This window comes from Camelus ferus, chromosome 5, assembly GCF_009834535.1.
Source record: "Camelus ferus isolate YT-003-E chromosome 5, BCGSAC_Cfer_1.0, whole genome shotgun sequence".
NCBI classification, from domain to species: domain Eukaryota; kingdom Metazoa; phylum Chordata; class Mammalia; order Artiodactyla; family Camelidae; genus Camelus; species Camelus ferus.
In genome coordinates this window covers 37316000-37336806 of record NC_045700.1, presented here as the reverse complement: position 1 = coordinate 37336806, position 20807 = coordinate 37316000, and the positions used below count along the sequence as shown (strand labels likewise).

At 34.8% G+C, this 20807-nt stretch overlaps 1 protein-coding gene across 8 annotated transcripts in view; it reads right to left on the bottom strand.

Moving 5' to 3' along the window:
- Positions 1 to 1773: 1773 nt before the first annotated feature.
- The window catches only part of TANK (TRAF family member associated NFKB activator), a 79829-nt gene continuing 60795 nt past the window's right edge, over positions 1774 to 20807 (bottom strand). For 7 of the 8 annotated variants that reach the window (XM_014552451.2, XM_032479565.1, XM_014552449.2 and 4 more), the window contains exons 5-8: positions 13220 to 13296; positions 11875 to 11990; positions 6123 to 6703; positions 1774 to 2606 (exon numbers count right to left, since the gene is read on the bottom strand). In XM_014552451.2, the coding sequence (XP_014407937.1) occupies positions 2430 to 2606; positions 6123 to 6703; positions 11875 to 11990; positions 13220 to 13296 (951 nt within the window). In that variant the 3' untranslated portion in view covers positions 1774 to 2429. The remainder of the gene's footprint in view (positions 2607 to 6122; positions 6704 to 11874; positions 11991 to 13219; positions 13297 to 20807) is intronic. The other variant, XM_032479567.1, reaches the window with a different exon arrangement.

Below are 20807 nucleotides of genomic sequence, written 5' to 3'. Positions count from 1 at the left end.
GGAAGGCTGGAGAGGAGGGCAAGGCCCCTCACCCGAGAGTCCCGCGAGCAGAAGGTGGGCCTGAGAGCCAGCGGACACGCTTTATCGTTTCATGTTTATAAAGTCTTTACCTTGAAGGTTAAAAGATGTGAAGAAAAAAGGAGGGGACGTGGGGGAGTGGGAAGAACATCTCCCGAGCTTCCATCCACCCCTCTTCTACCTCCTCGAGCTCTCCCTCCCCGCCGTGTTGGTAAAATAACCACGCAACCCGGGGCTGAGGGGGCGGGGTGAGCCAGGCTGGAGTGTAAGAAAGCAGATGTCCCCGCTGGCAGCAGCCTCAGCCTCCGGGGAAAGCTGCACCGGGGGGGCCCTCCCGAGGACATTCACCTCCCACTTCTCAGGCATCCCGCTCACAACTGCCTCGACTCGGCGGGGGTGGTTTTTTCAGACTCAGCGTTTCGCGTGTGAAGCTTTTTTACCTGGGAGCTGTTCTTACCCGGCCACGCGTAGCAGATGCCAAATGCAACCCTAGTACGACTCAGGATTAGAGCGGAGACCTGGCGGGGGTCCACCCCACCTTTCGAGCGGCAGTCAGCGCCACCACTGCTGTGCCGGCCGAAGCCTGTTCTCCAGGATGCCTGTCCTGTGGCTCGGGTGGGCCTCTGTCCCTCGGAAGTGGGAGCATGGGGTGCACTGGAACCCCAAAGAAAACAAGAGTTCCCCGCTCTTACTGAAAGTGCTGGAGTTGGGAAAAGGGTGGACTGGAGAAGGGTCAGTGATACACTTTAATTTGAGTCGCTTTCAGGACCATAATTTCCTTTGGTTGTCAGCGGGCTAGTAGATGTCAACCGTGTGCGGGGGACACTTCCTCACCTAGAAAAAGAGAAAGAAAAAGAATCCCCTTTCACGAGATAGGTAGGGTGGTGCATCCTGGCTGGTACACGCTGGGAAATTTTTATTTTTAATTTGGTGTGTGTGTGGGAGGAGTGAGAGGGGTGGCTTGGTGGGCGGGAGGTTGTGGGGAAGGGAAGATTTGGATAATTGTCTAGGCATTTCCATGCAGCCCCAGTGGCAATGAAAGAAAGATGCACATGCCTCAGAACCCTTCACAGTGAATGCTTAATAATCACGATGTCACCTTGGGGAGGAAGATGTCAGTGTGATGTGCTTGGCACCCTGAGAAGTCGAGGCACCACTCTCATTCTTCCACAAGTTAAGGCTCTTCACTGTGGCACAGGGGCCTGCCTGCTCCAACTCCCCTATCTGAAACCCTCCAGTTTTCTAAAAACACTTGCTCCAAAGAAGGCTTAAATTTCTGCCTTGAGAGTTGCAAATCAACGTTTATTTCATAAAATGGAAGCCATGCCTCAAACATTTAAAAAAATCCTGTGTGTGTGTGTGGGGGGGTAGGGTGGGGTGGGGGTGGACAGAAACCTAAAAGATGAGAATCATAGGGAAGAAAAATGAAAGGGAAGTCTCTTTTAAACAAAACTCTCCAGCCTTCTGATTTTGGTATCCTGTCTCTTAAATGTTTCCAGTGGTCATCAGTCAGGCTGCTAGCAATGAGTAACAAATTTCTCAACAAGAATGTGAACATTTCTAATATAAATTAATAAATATGGATTGTCCTTACAGGATTTTAGATTTGCTCCCATTAAATACAACTGTGTTTCTTTAGAAAGTTTAGTTTGAAAAATAATTTTAAAATCCAGTGACCTACTGGTTGTAATAAAATGTCACCAGAACTGGTATCACCCTTCTATCAGGTTACTGGATGAAAAAACAAGGATTTTATAAACTTCCCCCAAATGTGATTTATTTCTTCAATTCGGGAACAAAGAACACATTAATGATCACAACATAATGTTTCATCATGTAGCTAGACACACAGTAAAAATTAAAGCCATATCTATTAATAAAAAAACCCCAACAATCTAAAGTGTTTTAAATAATCCTATCATGATTTTTATCACTGAGCAACAAATGTCTTATGTTTTGTATTTACTTAGATGCTATTCTCTATTATAGGTTTATTCAAAAAGAACATCACCTATAGCATAAATAATCAAAAACTTAAAATGAAAACAAATGAAAAAAACCCTATAAACATGACATCACCAAATTCAACAGATCTAACTAGAAATCCAAGCAATAAGCTTAGACAATTGAAGCAAACATAAGTTATTGTTACACAATTCCATAAGTCACATACACAACTTTGAATTATGGTAATAAACACTGTAAACATGAATATAATGAATTAGTTTTCTACAGAATGATCTTTTAAAAGGTAATACAAGAAAGTTACAGTGTAAGTTTAGGAAAAACTCAAACATCTGTGACACTGATTTTTCAACAAATGATCTTGAACTACATTTGCAACCAAGTACCTAGTATTACAAACCCCAAATCATCACATAGAACTTGGTATGTCTGTTTTCAAATGTGTCTTAAGTCTCCCCATTAAAGTGTGAATTAAGATGCCGGAGGAAATCCCCCCTGGATGTAATGGATGGTGGGAAAACCGCTTGACAGAATTCACATACTCGAGGTATACGCAGTTCTGAGCCTGTGCCACTTAGTACCGATAAGTCGCTGTCTTGATTAGGAAAGGGCTTCCAAATGGGCTGCAGAAAACAAACAAAAACATCTTCTGTTATTTGTATTTAAGATCCACTTGCACTTAATTTCAAATTCAACTTTTCTGAATGGGTTATGTGCACATATATGAAATTCCCTAATATGAAAGCAAATTAACTTTCCATAGTATTAGCATGAGGACATGACTCAATTCTCTTTTTCATAAAGGACATAACTTTAAGAATCACTTAAAATACACATTCATGCACTTTCTTCACGTATTAAAAACTCTTCCAGCTGTAACACCAGCACCAGCATGTTTTAATACCTGTTATCACAATGGCATAAGTTTTGGATCAACAGTTAATAATTAAGACTTTCAAAAAATTAAATTCTATCTTTCTATTTTATATTGGAAGCCTTAAGTTGTAGGGCCTTTATTAATACACAGCACACCAGACATGATGTGTGTGTGTGTGTGTACATGCATTTTGATCAAGAGCAATTTAAATTTCACTACTATTTGTAAGCAAATATACAATGAATAGATCATACAGGAGTAAGTGTTCTGATTTTTGAAAGTAATTTTTTTCTTTTAAAGTACTAAACAAATTGCATTATTAGTTGTTTTTTGAAACCTCAAATATTTAATCATTCAATAAAATCTAAAATCAGATGCATTCTTTTGACTTCTTATTTTGCTCCTGTTATATAGCCCATAGTTTGGCCTTCTTACCCTTCCTTGTGGCTAACTAAAGGGAAACTTGTTAACAGTTGCCCAATTAAAGAATTATGGAAAAGTCTAATTCAACTGAACTACACCTCCATTATAAGCAGCACATAGATACCTTAAATAACTTAATTTTTTAAAAAAACATCTAGAAGGGCAAGAAAAAGCATTTAGTTCAGCAGCAGGTGTGCAATAAATGTTGACTGGACTATCTAATTTTCCATAAATGTGGTAAACCACAGTATTTTAAAAATTTGCTTTCTTACCTTGGCATAACTAAATTCTTACACTTTGAGGAAAATCACATTAAAAATTCAACTTAAAGAGATTGCTTTGTGCTCCTACTACTAATATATTTTTAAAATAACTGCCTAGTCCAATACCTGACACAGTGTTAGTTTTCATTCCCTTAACCAATCTCTTTCATTCTAGTTAACCAATCATTACATAAACAGTATATTATTAATTGAAGCATTTGGGTTTCACGATATCACTGTCTTCTTATAAACATTTTACTGGACAGCTGTGTACAGTTGGTGTCAATATACAAAGTCTGTCTAAGCTCTGAGATATATTTAAATATTAGTACAGAGGGCTTATAATAACACTGACTCAATCTTTTTGTGAGAAGCGGCAATTTTATTACAAAAAAACAGTAATGTTTAAAATACATATTTTGAAATTTGGGGTAAAGTTATTTTTTTTGGAAACATCTTTCTTCCATGATAAAGGACAAACAGTACTGTCAGTATATAACAGAGCTAACTAAATTTTACTGTTGTCAGTTTAAGCAAAAAGTGCAATTGATTAATATGTACTACTCTAATGGGAAATTGACATGGATATAAGTAAAAGGTTATTGTGTTGAAGATAATTTTAATTGAGATCTATAAAATAGTTAAAAAATAGACTCAGACGCAATTTAGCTTCTAAATTTGGTAAGCCTTGCCCAATTTATCTGCAAAGATACTTATCCTTCTCTATTAGGGGCTATTAGTTCAGATTTGGTCTTTTCATAGAATTTAGTTGGGACCCCAATCACTGACTCAGCAAATACAGGAAGAAAAGAAAATCGCATAGAACAAAAATAAGCAAATATATTTTAGAATTTATTATGATAGCTGAATGTATAAGAAAGGTGTTAGGTAATAACAATTGACATAAAATAAAAATCTGAACTATGCAACCAAAATTTCACTTCCCTTTGTTATCAACAACTCAAGAATTTTATATTTATCATAATAGCTTTATTAATACAAATAAAACAAAATGTTTTTTAAAACCCCATTTTAAGAAATATTCTTTCAATCCTAAACTGTAACATGGCCTTCAAAGTAAATGAATTTCTATGCCTTTTCTGCCAAAATATCAATTATCTAACCTTATGCCCCATGTCTTGTGACAGCTCAACACCAATTCTCCTGCATTTTTTAGCTGAATACTTTTCCATCAAGTAATCACATACCAGCTGTTTCCCTTGCTGTAGCATAGAAAGCAAATGCACAATGCAGGGTGCCATCTACTGAAACATGAATGCACAGACTAGTAAAAGAACAAGCAAGACAGAGAGGAGAAAAAAGTAACAAGCATTAGAACTGATGCACTTCACAGCTCCCCAGGAATTCTACTTGCAGTAAATGAAATTGTTTAATTTGTTTCACTAAGTAGTAACTGTAACTGTGGCTATGATGTGAAATAAGGTACAATGTAGAACATAAGTGAGTTTATAATTAAAGCTTATTGCAGAGATGCTTAGTTTTCTGCACTACTAAAATATACCACAGCTTGACTACTGCTTTCTTTGTATGCTGATTTAAAAGTCTAGTATACCAGAAATTGACACATTGTAAACTGACTATAACTCAATTAGAAAAAATAAATTAAAAAAAAAATCTAAAGAAGTCTATAACCTACAAAAGTACTTATAAAGCCAAAGGATATTAAACAAGTTGATGGTATTTGTTTGTTTTTTGTAAATTAAATACCTCAAGGCAAAGAGAAATCAGACAAATGTTTGCAAATTATATAAGCATTTACACTGATCAGTATTTTCACAGATTTCTATTTAATGTAACAATTATATGCTTTTCACTTGCCTTAAAAATTTTTTATTGAAGTAAAAGAATCATTCTGTAATAGACCTGAATAAAAGGGAGCACAGGAGTGGATTGGGGTAGGGGTGGAGGGATTGTAAGTAGTTTGCAAGCTTTAGTAACATTAAAGTGTTTGATTAAAATCACACATATGTAGAGATTATTTAAAAAATATATTAGGCTGCTTATTCAGTGGCAGATTAGAAACCAAAACCAAAACCAAACCCAAGCCCTACGGATCTACTTCTGTATAACTAAGAATATAATAGAAGTGTTAGTTAAAAGACGGTTCACTTACTTTGATAAAGAGAAATATACAATGTGATTACTTATAAAATCATGCATTCTTGTAAAGATATGATGTACACAACTTTTTGATAAAAAATGCCATTTGCTTCACAGAATGAAATGTAATAAAGAATCCTATTATAATACTGATGCTGAGTAAAAGCTTTGAATAAGGGGCTCAGAAAGTGATAACCCACTAGATATGGATAAGGTTTACATGTATTTTTAAATGTGCCATAAATTTTAAGGCACTTTATAATAGAGCCTCACCATATTCATCTTTTATAATTTCATGTCATTTATTATAGGACTTGGAATTTTTATTGAAAGCTTAACTTTGGCAAGTCATTAGTTTAAAAAAGGATGTCTGATAACCTGAAAGAGACGCGTATCTGTGCACGCATAGCAAAACGTGTGTTCACACATAATGTTTGTTAATGCAAAACAGTTACCTGCTGTGGTCCTCGGATAGCTTTTCCTGGGGAATCAAGTGAAGTAAAAGGTGCATCAGATGGGTCCTGAAGTGGGAATGTATTTATACATAATTTGTTATGGTCTGCAGGTGGCAAACACGGAGCTCTATCCAGAGTTGTCCTGATACAAGTGTTCACAAGACTTGAGGGTTTTGTTTTGTCAGTTGTTTTAAGGTTTTGTGTAGCTGAAGCTATCAGTTCAATGCCCTGAATGTCAAATAAAGTTTCTTCTGTTTTAACAAAGTTTCCCGGGTTGTCTCTGGGCTCCATATTAAATGTATCCTGGCACACAGCCTCAAATGCGGTGGGACCAAGGACATTGGGTCTTTCCGGAGTGCTATGTAAGAAAGTAGAGTCACTGTCTGTAGGTGGAAACTTGACATTGAATTTAGAAAGTGATTCGACAGAGTTGTCTTCCTCATCTCGGGCCAATCCTCTTGGTGTGACAGATGTGATGCACGGTGCACCTCTATTTATATCATCTTTAGCCTGAGGCTTAAACAGCACTTCTTGCTTATCTGTTTTATCCGTACACTGTATAGGCACAGAACACTGTGTCTCTGTAGGGAAAAAAACAGAAAGGGAAAACAGTTGCATTTCAATCATTCTTAAAAATCTGAATGTTCAATTCGCCTTGGATAGATGAGTATTATTTTTTCTATTGATTTTTATAGCAACTGAAGACAACTGGGAATTTTTACATTTGCTACCACCTAACACAGAAATATTAGCAGTCTCCAGCGGGTGAAGTGGAATGTAGATTATTAGTCACAGTTTAACTTTGTCTTTTCCTGGGTCTTGCACGGTAAGCTTTGCATCTTGTTCACAGTTATACTGCTCTACACTTAAGAAAAATTTGCTTGTAGTGTATACACTTAAACATTTTGTCAGTAATGGAAGCTGCAACTGTGAGCTTACTTAGACAAATAAGTTATTAAAAGGGAAAATCCTTACCAGGAATATATTATACAGGTTAAGAATGTATATGAATTAGGTCATTTACATTCCCTAACATCCCTGAGTGACGAAGTGTGTCACCAATCAACTTAGCCATTGTCTACCCTCAACAATCTATGTGAGTGAGTGGTGCTGGTGGAGGGGTTGGAGAGAGAGTAGACTGTGGAGACAAAAGAAGGATGACATTTTATGATGCATGTTCAGAAAATTTATGTGAATATATGATTCTCTCATCTTATTAAAAAAAAAAAAAAGCCTCTGCAGATAACAGATAAGTATCAGGTAGACACCAGGGTCTCTGTAGCTCATTTATGTAGAAGCCACTTATCTAACTAACTCACCTCTAGGACATAGGCAAAAGCTAGAAAGTAAGTAAAACTGCTTTTGAGGGGTCCAGCTTACAGCCACAAGGCCCAGAGAAAGATGAATTTTGCTCTTATTCTAATTTGAGACTTGTCCTAACAAGCTTGACGATGTTTCTCTAGTTCATACCTGGTTAGAAGCAGCAGGTTACAAAGTATGGATATGAGTTGTTGAAAGCAGATATACAAATCAATAAGAGCTAAAAGCACTAGAGGACACAACAAACAAAAAAGCAGATATAAGAACTCAGAAAACACTACAGTTTAGCAAAGAGCCAATAAGGGCTACATTTTTCAATGCAAAAAAAAAGCAATGATCAAAGCATTCTCCATGTTGATGGTACTAAGACATTATAAAAAGCTAAGTTATGTTCCACAATGTTACTTCAAGAAAGCAGTGAGGTTGGAGGTTGGTAATGTGTGTATTTTCATCAAATGAACAAATGGTAAAAAAATTTTTTTAATTAGCACTTTAAAAGGTAGTCATCAGTGAAGCTGTACATTAACCAATGATGCCGATTTAAGCAGACACAGTATACAGAGCCCTGCACACAGTGTCCGTCCAGGTTAGTAGGCACTCAGCAAATGTCAGTTCCTTTCCCTTCCTCTGGTCTTTGCAATCTCATGACACCCTTCTGTCTTGGGCACAGCACATTCCAACATGAGATGTTTTCTGTTTGGACACGATTGCAGTACAATGCAAACAACTTCTTTGGTTCACCCTTTCATATACCTACTGCCTCTCTTTAGTACATACCTTCTTCTCTTACTGAATTATTACAGCAGCCTTTGGCCTGTTTCCTTGCTTCTAAATTTCTCTCATATACACTCTGTTGTGCACACTGCTTTCCCCCTACCCTCCCTTAGTTTTTCTAAAGTACAGATCTGATCATGTTATCCTTTTAATAAAACTTTTTCATGGCTCTCCAAGGCCTTCAGCCTTAAAACTCATATAAAACTACTCATGATTGGCCCTTAGTTACCTCTCCATGCTCTAATCTTTCACCATATCTGTTTCACTCCTGGCTGTAATGAACTTTGGTACAGTTCTCCGAACAGCCATGCTCTCGTCTCTGGGACTGCCAGAACTGTCTCCTTCCATTATTACTCTTAGCCTGACTCTTATTTGTCCTTCACTTCTTGGCTTAGATACTATTTTCTCTGGATGGCTCGCTGGCTTCCCAAGATCGGTCTAGGCATGACTCCTGGTGCCCTGAGGACTAAACACTCTGTATCGTATTTTCAAATATACCTCTTTCTCTCATTAAAGTAGGTCTCTTGAGGTCCTAAACTATGTATTGTTTCCCACTTATCCCAGTACCCCTCAATAAATACATTCTTTCCCACATATCCTAGTATAATAATCTACTTTTACTAGATAATCTGTCTGACTAGGAGAGGTATAGTAACTGAGACCAAGCTCAACTGTTTAACAGGATTTCTTTGTCCTCTGAGGTTCTTCAAGTCTATTAACTCTCAAGTAGTCATTTTTCCTTGTAGTAAACTTAAAAGTAGCAGGAAATTTTAAGAAACAGTACTTTCTTTGTAGATTACATTTACTAATTGCAAATAACAAATCAGGAAAACCAGCTGTTGAGGCAACCAAGTTATGTAAACCTGAGAAGGAGGAAACACTTATCAAAATGTTCTTCAATAGGAGAACAAGTGAATGCTGAAGAATGTGCTGCAGCTGCTAATGACCAGTATTAACATTAATAGCACTTCTATGTGCCACACACGGTTATAACCATTCTATGTGCATTAATTCATTTCACATTCAGAACCAGTGTGTGATAGGCACTATATTATCCCCACTTTATGTGTAAAGGAACGGAGACATGGAGAGATTGATCCCAAGGCCACACAGCTAATGAATGAGTAGTAGATCTGGAACTGGATCCCAGCAGCCTATGCTCTGAACCATTATGCTAAATTGAACATGTTAGTTTCTTCATTATAGAGAAGAGTCTCCAAAATGGCAGAAATGTGCTCTGAATTTCTTTTCCAGTTGTAGCCCTAATCCCCTTGTGAACAAAACATGGAAAACCCAAACAGGTGCAATAAAGCATGTATTTTCCTTCAGTATAGCTAGCTAGCATAACTCAGCACATTAAAATAATCTGATTAATCTGCTCAAGCAGTGAGAGTTACTATCTATTAACATATAAAAATAAAAAAATTTAAACCTAAGATTTCTAAGGCTACTAGAAATCCAAGCTTAGAAAGCATAAAACCCAAACGAGGTACATGAAAGCACTTGCTATTCTGACACCACACTAAGAAATATGATCAGATGAGCAAACTGCCTTTTTTTTAAACTTCAAGGACACATTTCTGCAAGGAAAAAAAGTAAAATAAGAAATTTTTTTAAATTTCTAAATTTTAAGTACAGGCTGTCCATTTAGACTGCTTCTTACTTTGACTACCTTGTATATTGACCAAAAAAAAAGGTCTGATGGTTGTTTGTCACCTCTAATCCTGTATCCTTCTCTCCTGATCTCCACTGAAATATGACCCTGCTTTATGGACTAAATAGTGCTTTTTGTGAAACCACATTTGCTTAAACATGCATTTTACCTTTATCCTTTCTCAAGGCTATTGTCAATATATGAATGAGGAGAAGAAAAAAGTAATAAAAAGGAAATGTACAAGTCTACTAACTCAGCAATTCATGAATTATATCTGTTTATTTAAAGTAAAAATCAAATTTTAATAAAAAATAACAGGACAATAAGTTGTATTATGCAAATCATATTAAAAATAGTTCCTTTATATTTGTATTAAATGTACTGTTTATGCTTAAAAAAAACCTGAATAGGCATTTTTTTCTGACATTTCTTTTTGTTTCTTTCCCTCTTTGATCTACTACTGTCAGAAACACAGTATTTGATATTTTGGTTTGTTTAGACCCAGCAAAACTTCACTGGAGTCAGTAGCACAGAGGATCTAAAACATTTCAAGAATAATGTTGTATTTATTATTTGTGATGCAGTTAATATAAAGCACAAGAATAATGTTAGAAAGCATTTTAGTGGGGAAGAAATTGAAGTTAAACACTGTATTCTAGTTGACAGATACATACTCAGATTTAGATCTGTGCAATTTAAAAATGGTCAAAGTATTAAGCCATTGATAATGGGGTAGGTTCTCTGTGTAACTACGAATATGTCACCATTACAATGTTTTGAAAAGATGCTGATGTTCAAAAAAAGCATGTTTATGAATTCTGGGTACATCTCTGTAGCTAGTAGAGTTTAAATAAATAAAAATATTTCTTTTACTTCAGAAGTACCTAGTGTCTTTAGTCTGCACAAAAATCAATTTCTCATGAAAATTACAAAAATTAAGGTGGAAAAATTGGAGTTCTTTTTGGGGAAGTAGAGGGAAGGGAGGGGAAGAGATAAATTAAGTCTGTCTACAAAGATTGTTTTGCTTCTCCAACAGCACACGTATACCTTTTCTGAAAATAAGATGGTAGTAGTAAGCAAAAAGTGAATTTGCACTATGAAATGATTTTTAAATAACCTAGCTATAAGAGCTGTAAGAAATGCAAAGTGATCTTTAATTAAAGGAGTGTTAGCACTGCTGCAACGTCTTTCAGAGTGAAAACTGTAAATCACATCTCTTGGGAATTATATGCAGCATATCTCAAATCACAAGGGTAAAGGAGAATTTATCATTATAAATGATCGGTTTACCTTCCTTTTGTTTACAGAGTGCTTGGTAGCCAGATTCAATCCCTAGTATTTTGCTATTCATACCGACCTACTGGAGCAAACACCAGGAAGCCAGTCTGGGGTTTTAGGGAAGGGTGGAGCTTTTAAAAAACACGCTGCAACGTATCTGTAAAACAGATACTCCTTTTAAGTTATATTTTATACTACATTTGTACATTGTGCCTCCAACAGAATTGGCCTCATGAAATGTGAAATGTTTATTTCTTGAACCAAATTATAAGAATCTATCCATGGTGTTTAACTTTCAGGCAGAAGTTAAAAACAAACCTAATGTTATAATTTTACTTTGCTTATACATGGTAGTGCAGCTCCAAGGCTGCTTCCTCACATATCAATTAATATTCAATAAGACTCCCAAATAGCAACTGAAGACTTTGAGTGATATATCCTGTATTACTTTTCCAAGGTGGGACTCCTCATTAAGATGATTAGTAATTGTGTCATTCAATTCAATCTATACAGTGCCACACAAAATAGAGGGAGGGGGAAAGGCCAGTAATTATATAAGGTCATACATTACAGAACTTAAAACAGAACTTACCCATTATAGGTGGTGAGAGGCACAAGATGCAGATCCTCAGCACTTAATAAGCATTTAGAAATATTTTCACAATCAAAAAGAAATCAAATTCAACCAATAAAGTTAGTATTACTGTACATTAAATCAAACCTTACCAGTTGCAGTGGTTGGTACATTAAGTTTGCTTAAGTGGTCTTTTTGTGCTTTTGCCAGCATGCATATTCTATGAAATTCTTCTTTCAGATCCCGGAAAGTCTTCTCTATAGAACCCCTAAAAGTAAATCAGTATTCTGAAATGTAAGGCTATATCTTCAAATTTTTTTGTTATGATTTAATTGGCACAGCACCTTTTAATGTACCACAAAATAATCACCGAAATTTGAAGTTTAAAACATAAAGAATCATTTTATTATTAGGAATCTAGTGAGCGCATATGGAACATGTACTCTAGCTTCTTTATTTGTCTAAATACATACAGCGTCTTGGGATCTTACTGATATTCCAGTAAGCCACACGGAATAACAGGAGATTCGGGGGAAGGGAGTTTCAGCAGACATTTGAGAGGAAAAAAGACCAGATATCCCCTTGACCTTTTATTCAGCACCAATCACAAGGAAGGAGGAAGCATAAGAGAACAGCTTCACTAAGGGGTGCCGTCTTGTAATGCAAAGTGTCTTGGAATCTGACTGGATAAGCATCCCCACCTCTTGGGGAGGGTCAAGGAGGAGGGTGGGAAGGGAGCAGGGATTTTCTCTTCCTCTCTATTTTAAAGCATATAACAAAATGTTTGTTTAGAAGTGCTGGTGAAGTGGCTAGACTTGGGGAAACTTCCATTTTGTACTTTGCATATTTTCCATTTTAATTTGTCAATAAACATGTATTCTTTTTAGAATCAGGAAATGCAACAGATACTAAAGATAACTGCTATTTTTATTTAATTAATTTTACTGTTTTAAAGAAATAGTCTCTGGAAAGCTGTAATCTTGTGCTTCTATAAAAAACAAAAGTATTAAAGAAAGGTTAAAGTTAAAAAAAATCACTTTAAATTCCTAAAATGTCTCCTAAAATAGCTCTAATATTTGGAGAGCCAGACACAAAGTGACAAAGTTCTAATACATGAATGTAGCGCACACTAGCATATCTACTTATTCATATATCACACTATGCTGTATTGACTTTTCGTTCTCTGTAAACAGAAGGAAAATATTCCTCACTTTGATAAGGTTAACATTAAAATCCATCCATATCAAACAATGTGGCCATAATATTTGTTCTACTGAAGTATGAGAGCTCCAGAAAATTCAGGTTTTAGACCCATCTCTGCTATTAACTGTGTAGCTTATTTAGGTCACTTTAACATGGAGGAGGCTTGAGATGGTCTCTTCTAGTTGTAAAAGGCTGCTATATTTTCTCACGATTGCTAAAATTTTAAAATATGTAAATAAAAACATATTTCAATTTTATAATTTGTAGAGTTGGCAAAAAAGAATATAGAACTACCTTTCATGGAATGAATGAATGCCAAGACTCCTTGGTGATGTTTCTTTTCTTGGAGAAGAAATCTCTTGTCTTCTTACCTTAAAGATATAAAATAATTACCACTTTAAATTGCTTCTATACTCAAATGAGAATGGGTTGACAGAAAACACATCTTCATCAAAAAGAAAGTTTAGTTAGCTTACAGATATATACATATATAATGTACAACAGAATTTTTAAAATGAGAGCAGGGAAAAAGGAAAGTGAAGGCAGAAAAATAAGATGAAGACATGATGTATTTCTGGTAACTTCTTCAATTACTATTTCCAGTATTGATAATTCAAGAAATTTCCTCAAATTCATATATTGATCAAATTGCTACTCTGACCAACAAGCAACTGACATGACTAGAAACTTAAGGAAAAAAAAATCCCTGTGTTTGTGTGTGTTTACTTCTTTTCCATTACTGGCCTATACATTTAAATCAATGTCTTTGTATTTTGTTATAGAGTCTTTGCTGAGGAATGCAGCTGTATTACAGGAATAAAGAAAACTAAGCTACAGTCCTTAGCATTTAACAAGCATTTTAAAGATAGTGCAATTATGTATTTAAGCTGCTTTAACACAAGTTCTTGCCTTCCACTCCCACCCTGTGGCTTCCACTGGTATTACACTTATTATGACATTTAAAAATCAACATTAAAGAACAAGTAATAATTGACTGTATAGTTCAGAGCTGTAAAAAAATCTTCGGTCATACCTAGAAAATTTTGTGTACCTTTTAAAGCTACAAACTGATAAATTCAAATCTTTGAAGGAGTCCTAATATTATTCAATCATAAATTATAATTCAGCCAAAACTGTATAGGTCTTATTTAAGTTCAAATTCAAGCCAGTCTTTTATATTTAGTGACTTTTTATATTTTATTCAATTAAGGTCATTGTAGCTATTACTAAAATGGATAATTTTACTTCATTGTTTCTTATCATCTGAGTACATCTCCCTTAATCTTGCTTTTCAAAAGGTTCTTCCAATTTCTTAGGAGTCTTATTTGTTCTTTAGGGAAAAAACTTGATTCCAGTTTGTTTCTCTTAAAATTAGTATCTTTGCCAATTTTTTCAGTTTATTATTCTACTTTCTCAGCTTTTTCTAAATACTAGTGTTTGCATAACATTTCTAAAATAGAGTATTATTTTACAGTTTAGTAAATTAGTAAGATATAATCTTGGCAACCCAAACAATTTGTGATTTTATATATTATGTCGTCAGATTGAGGTAAAATAAAGATCATTTGCTGCTGCATACTTTTTGTCTGACAAATACTTAGGCCTTTTCTTCTAGATTAAAACTGCTTTGTTGAGCTTTATAAAGCAGTCTTATCAGAAGACATTTTCACATTCACAGTTTGTTTTTAAAAGTGGTAGACAAGGTTTTTCTTTAGTGTTACGTGTAATTAGAACACTCAATGGATTTTAGTGTGGACTAGGAAGAAAGGCAACATTTTAAAGCTAACCAATCATTCGGAATGCTACAAGTATGAAAACAAACCCTTAAAAAGTTGTTTTATATTAAATCTGTAGCAACAAAATCAGAGAAGAGGTAATATTAAGAGAACAGAAACATTTGACAATTTGATATATTAAATAAAAAAAACGTGACTAAATTAAATGGAATGATTAATCTTCTTTTAAAATTTACTATTAGAAACTCTCAATATGAAAAATCCCATTTTATTAGGAGCCAGAAAGAACCAAAAAGTAGTGCTCTGTAATTTTAGCCTGAAAATGAAGATAGTTAACATAGAAACAGTAATGAATACTATTCTAGTTTTCACAGTACTGACTTTGACATAAAGTAGGAATGACTGCTTCTGAAGTTAAACCTTGAAAGCTAAAGTGGGGGAGGCAGGGGGAGAATGAGGTGTAGGAAAAGAATGGTAAATTTTTGTTTGGCTTGCCAAATAACTGGTGTTGACTTCTGTGGTGTCTAGATTTGATAGCTGGTGTGGGTGAATGTATTTGGTAAAGATTCCTTAGGTGTTTTGGCAGGGGGTAAAGGGAGGACTGCTTTATTGCGGAATTTCTATGAAGTATCTAAACTAAGGTCTTCAAGCTTCTTTAGGGTTAGGAACACCTCTGTTTACTATTATTTCTGTTATAATTATTGAAGAAAAGTATTGCTGATTATACTAAGTATAATCACACCAAATAAATCACACCAAATAAATTCTCTCATTCACACCAAATAAATCTGTTGATATATTTCAAATGAAAGTTTTATGTCCGCACATCCCAAGAAAAAATTTTAAAAGGGACCTTAACATGTTAGCTGCCTCCACTCCCACTCAAAAGGCAAAAGCAGTTCTCTGACAGACATTTTTGAAGTAGGTTTATCTAGGATGGGTGTAGAATGTTAGTATTTTCTATTATAGCAATCTGATACAACTTTCTGAAAATTATCATTTCTTTCCTTCAAAGGATTTAGAATTAGTATAGTCAATAGCAACTCCAACACTTTCCCCAGAAACTCAAGACTTTCTTTTAAATGCTAAATTATCTTACCTAATGAAGATTACTCAGTTTGCTGAGCATCCCAGAGAGTAAACATCTGAAGAGATAACTTGTATTTTTCTTTAAAAAATGTTTTTTGGTTTTTTTTGGAGGGGGAGAGATAATTAGATTTATTTATTTATATTTAGTTATTTATTTAAATGGAGGTACTAGGGATTGAACCCAGGACCTCATGCATGCTAAGCATGTACTCTACCACTGTCCCTTCCCCAACTCCCCCAGTATTTTTCTTTCTATTCTCAAATATTATCCAGGTGGACCCTGTACTGCAGGAAGTTGAAGTTATTACAACTTCAAATAAGAAAGCAAGAGAACTCAGAACACTATATTTTTGGAGGTTTTAAACGTTAAATCATTCAACAAATGAATTTATTTTGAGGTACTAAAACTTAAAATACTTAACATTATAAACTGTTCCAAGTACTAGTTTGGAAATGGCGAACTTGTGGAATGAATACTGAAATAAGAGTTTTACACGTCGTACTTTTCATTTACACTTCCAGTATGGCACGGGGATAAGTCATTCAACTAAATCATTAAGATAAACCCATTTGAAACAGTTGGAAGACGTTGTGAAATGATTCCTTAAATTTCCTCTTATGTAAATTGGGAGAATTTGTTTTAGTGTAAATCAGTTTAAGCTTCTCATAGATGTGTATTATATATATAAAAAAATGTTCTGTTCAAGGCCTAGTTGAATATGCAATGATATTTAAGAAGGAGAAAAAACAAAAAGTGGCTAATATTTCATTAGTCCAAAACCACATTTATTCTTAATGGAAAGATCTTGGGAAATGTTTTTGTGTTGGAATATAGGATCTGTTAGACATCAACATTTCAAAGAAAGAAATGTATATTTTCCCCAATGCCTGCCCTTTTAATATTTGGTACTAAAAGCAGAAACATTTTGTTCCTTTCATAAACCAATATGAAAAATAAGGAGATGAGTCACAATAGCCAAGATACGGATTCAATCTAAGTGTCCATCGATAGATGAATGGATAAAGAAAATGTGGTAGATATGCAGTAGAATGTTGTGTGCAAATATATGTTTACATATATGTATACAGGAGTATTCTAAGAATGAATACAGCAGCCTTAAAAAAAAAAGAAGGAAATCCTGTCACTTGAGACAATATGGGTAAACCCGGAGGACATCATGCTACATGCAGTAAGGCTGGCACAGAAAACTACAGCATGATCTCACTTACATGTGAAAGCTAAAAAAGCTGAACTCATAGAAGCAGAGTAGAATGGTGGTTGCTAGGGTTTGGGAGGTGGGGGCAACCAGGAGATGTTGGTCAAAGAATACAAAATTTCAGTTATGCAGGATGAATAAGTTCTGGAGATCTAATGTATAGCACAGCAACTACAGTTAATACTACTACATTGTATACTTGAAATTTGCTACAAGTGTAAATCTTAAATGTTTTCACTACAATAAAAAAGAAAGATAATTATGTGAAGTGATGGATATGTTACTAAGATGACTGTGATAATCATTTAATAATGTATACATATATCAAAGCATCATGTTGTACACCGTAAATATATACAATTTTTATTCGTCAATTTATACCGCCACAAGGCCAGGGGGAAAATAGAAACGCAATGAAAAATTTTAATCAGCATCATGTTTCTTCTTAAAAACTTTACGCAACTAAAGTCAGCAAAATTAAATTGAGCTATGGAACTTTTAAAGATAATTCAGTTCAAATTCCTTAATACCTATTGGTATATTCTCTCATATGGAAGAAATCTAAACTTTAAAAGGCTAATACTGAATTAAGGTGGTAAGTTTTCAATGATGTATGTTTGAACTATAGCAATGACTATTGCTTTATTCCAGGGTTCATAAGAAAAATTCCCTCCACACTCTGGTTGAGATCCTTTCACACAATAAGAGTATTTATTTTCAGGTGGCTCAGGCAACTGAGTGTAGCCATATTTGATTTCGTTTCTGAGATTATATTTTAAAAACAAAAAAGAGAGTTATGTTCTTACTTGGAACAATGTAAACCAAGAAAGAAGCCACGGTGAGATGAGATGGATTAGTAAAGGGAATATAAATTGTGGAATAGTTATAAATACTAACTCGATAAAATTTACTACAGAAAAAGCAAAAATGAGCAGTGGAAAAAGAAACTGAAAATAAGGATTCACTTATCACTTAGATTTCTGAAATCAAGAATAAAAGGTTAAAGGAGAAACTGAAGTTGAATATTTACCAGTTTTAGATATATTGAGACAAAGATGTTATGGTGAAGTGAAGCACTGAATATGGCTGAATTAGAGAGAAAGTGAGAAAAAGGCTAAGACGGAAGAGAAAAGAAAATAGGAACAGAAAAAAATTACAAGAGATTTGATAGGAATATAAGACACAGTAAAAGAAAAGTTTGAAGACAAAAGATAATTTTAAAAAATACAAGGAAATTGTATTTATAAGAACTTACAGCCATGTGAAATCTATGGTTCTCTCACCCTCAATAATTTTACTAAAAACCTAGAAAAGCAAAAGGAACAAAAATCCTAAAAGGCTTGTCTGTTCCGCATGTCAGTGTGCTAGGCAAACCCACTGCCAGGGCGGGAACAATTCCAGGACAAAATGGGATCCATCCCAGAGTTCTAAAGAAAGTGGCAAGAAAATAAACAATATAGAAATAAAATTAAATATCCCAATCACTTCCAAAGTCTTTCAAAGTTTTGGTTTTAATGTAAATCCCCCAAAGCCTCTATTAGTTCAATGTTAACAATAAAACATTAAAAAAAAATAAATTCCTTTACCAGTACTGCACATTTACTATAATTTTAATTCCACGAAGTTAATTTGAAGCAGAGTGAGATTAACACTTTCCTACTCCCTGTCTTTTGAGTCTTTCTTAGTAGTTTAAAAAATCTTTATTTTCTTCATAGGAAGAAATACTGAATTGTGAAAATCTCTTTTTATGAATGCAAAATAGAAAAATAACATAAATGACCAACTTTAAAAAGTAAGGTTTTCCATGCTTCCCTCTTCCCTTCTTCAAACACTGCATTTAAAATGAAATTATCTGGGAAAACCCTTTTCATTAGTCACAAATTTTGTTACACCATTTCATGGTGAACATAAAATAACTTCATGAAAATAGCTGTTATTTAAGCAATTTGCATATATTACTTATTTAACTTAATCCACAAAATCCTGTGAATTAAGTATTTTGATTTTAAAGTTTTCTATAGTAAATAAGGCACAGTATTATGCCAAGTTTTGACGTTTAAATACTACAGAGGGAAAAACCTTTGATATGGACTTTTTTGTGCTCAAGAATGTCCAAGTAAAAATTTACACCCTCAAATAGGTTTACTAGACAGATTTACTCAAGTTCTGCCAAGCCAGATCATTTGTTGACATGGGCAATTCAGCAATAGTTTCTTAACCAAAATTTCATAGTTTAAATATTTCTCAAACTTGTTATTAAAAGTTAACCATTTGACAAAGCATGACAATGGTGTACCTTACTGTTAATTCTATCCTCTCAAAACCTTAATTCTCTTCCTGTCCTGCCTCCGTAATAGAAGACTCCTAAATAACTTCCTGCTTCTTAATAGAAGACTGGGCATAGTTACAGTAGCTGATTTAAAATCCTTGTCTGATAGTCTCAAAATCTGCATCATCTTAGGGTTGGTATCTGTTCCTTAAAATTAGGTCACATTTTCTTGACTCTTCATATGTTGAATTAATTTTGGACTGTACTCTGAACATGGTAAATATTATGTTGGAGAGAAATTATGTTATATGGTGCCAAAGGGGGTTGGTATTTTTGGTTTTGCAGGCAATTAAGTTGGTTACACTCAGACTCCAAATTGTCACTCCACTGAAGAGCAAAAACTCGGATCGCAGTTCATTCCTTTACGTCTTAGCTGCAAACTGCTTTCAGTTTGCCTGCACATCCTTGGGCTCAGGGAGAGCTAGAGAATTGGGCTGAGTTTAAACACAGAACGTGGGTTTTCTTTTCCTAGCTTTCTTCTCTCTGGGGCTCCTCTCACTCTGGTGACCATGGTTATTCTGGGCTCATTTTCCTTTCTGATTCTTCCAGTCAGAATGGTGGTGGGCTTTCAGTTGGAATTTCAGTCACTGCATCTGTGGCCACAAAGGATAAAACCACAGAAAACTGGGAATTTACTCTGAGCTGATTACATGCTCCACATTTTCACTCTTCTCCAAACTATGCAAAGTTTATATCCAAAGTCCTCAGGTAGTTGTTTTTTATGTGTGTGCTCTACAGAGTTATTAATGTTATCTATAGAGGACTGGTTTGTTGGGCACTCATTCCTTTGTAACAGATGAACTCCCAAACTCAGATTTGTTTTAATCCCTCCATTCTTCTAAGGATTCCCCACGATTTTCCTGAGATGTCTTAATCACCAATCCAATGACTTCCTAAAGCTCTACTTCTGCTTACTGCTCATTTGACATTACTTCACACTTAGGAACAGCTCCTTCTTGAGACTTTGACTACCAGTATAATATTTAGGTTTCCTTCTTAAGTTTTAGTGTTTTCATTAGTCCCTGTTCTTTGTAGGCCAAAAATGCGGGCATTCTCTAAGGTTCAGGCATGGGTACGCTGTTCTCCCCATTATACACCTTATTACTCATTCTCATGTTAAATCTATTGAATATTCATTTCCTAAAGTCTGTATCTTCAGGCTCACCCTCTCTGATAGCCACTCCCAAATTCTCTTTCAGTCCAATATATTTTCACTTGTTCTACTGTCTACTGTAGAGCACCAAGATTTAAAACATAACATAATCACCTCTTCCTCAAATCTGGTTCACACTTCTAATCTTCATTTTCCTTTATTAATGAAGGCCATACTGCTTAGCATCAAAAAATCTTAGGGCAATATAAAACCTTAAAGAAACGGAGTTTAGGCTTTCCTGAAATAGTGAAATTCAAAACAAAACTGCAGGTCTTATAAAAGGCTACCAACTTTTTATTTTGCCAAGAAAGAACTTAGTGAAAACAACTAACTATTAAAATCTACTATTTTCTTCATG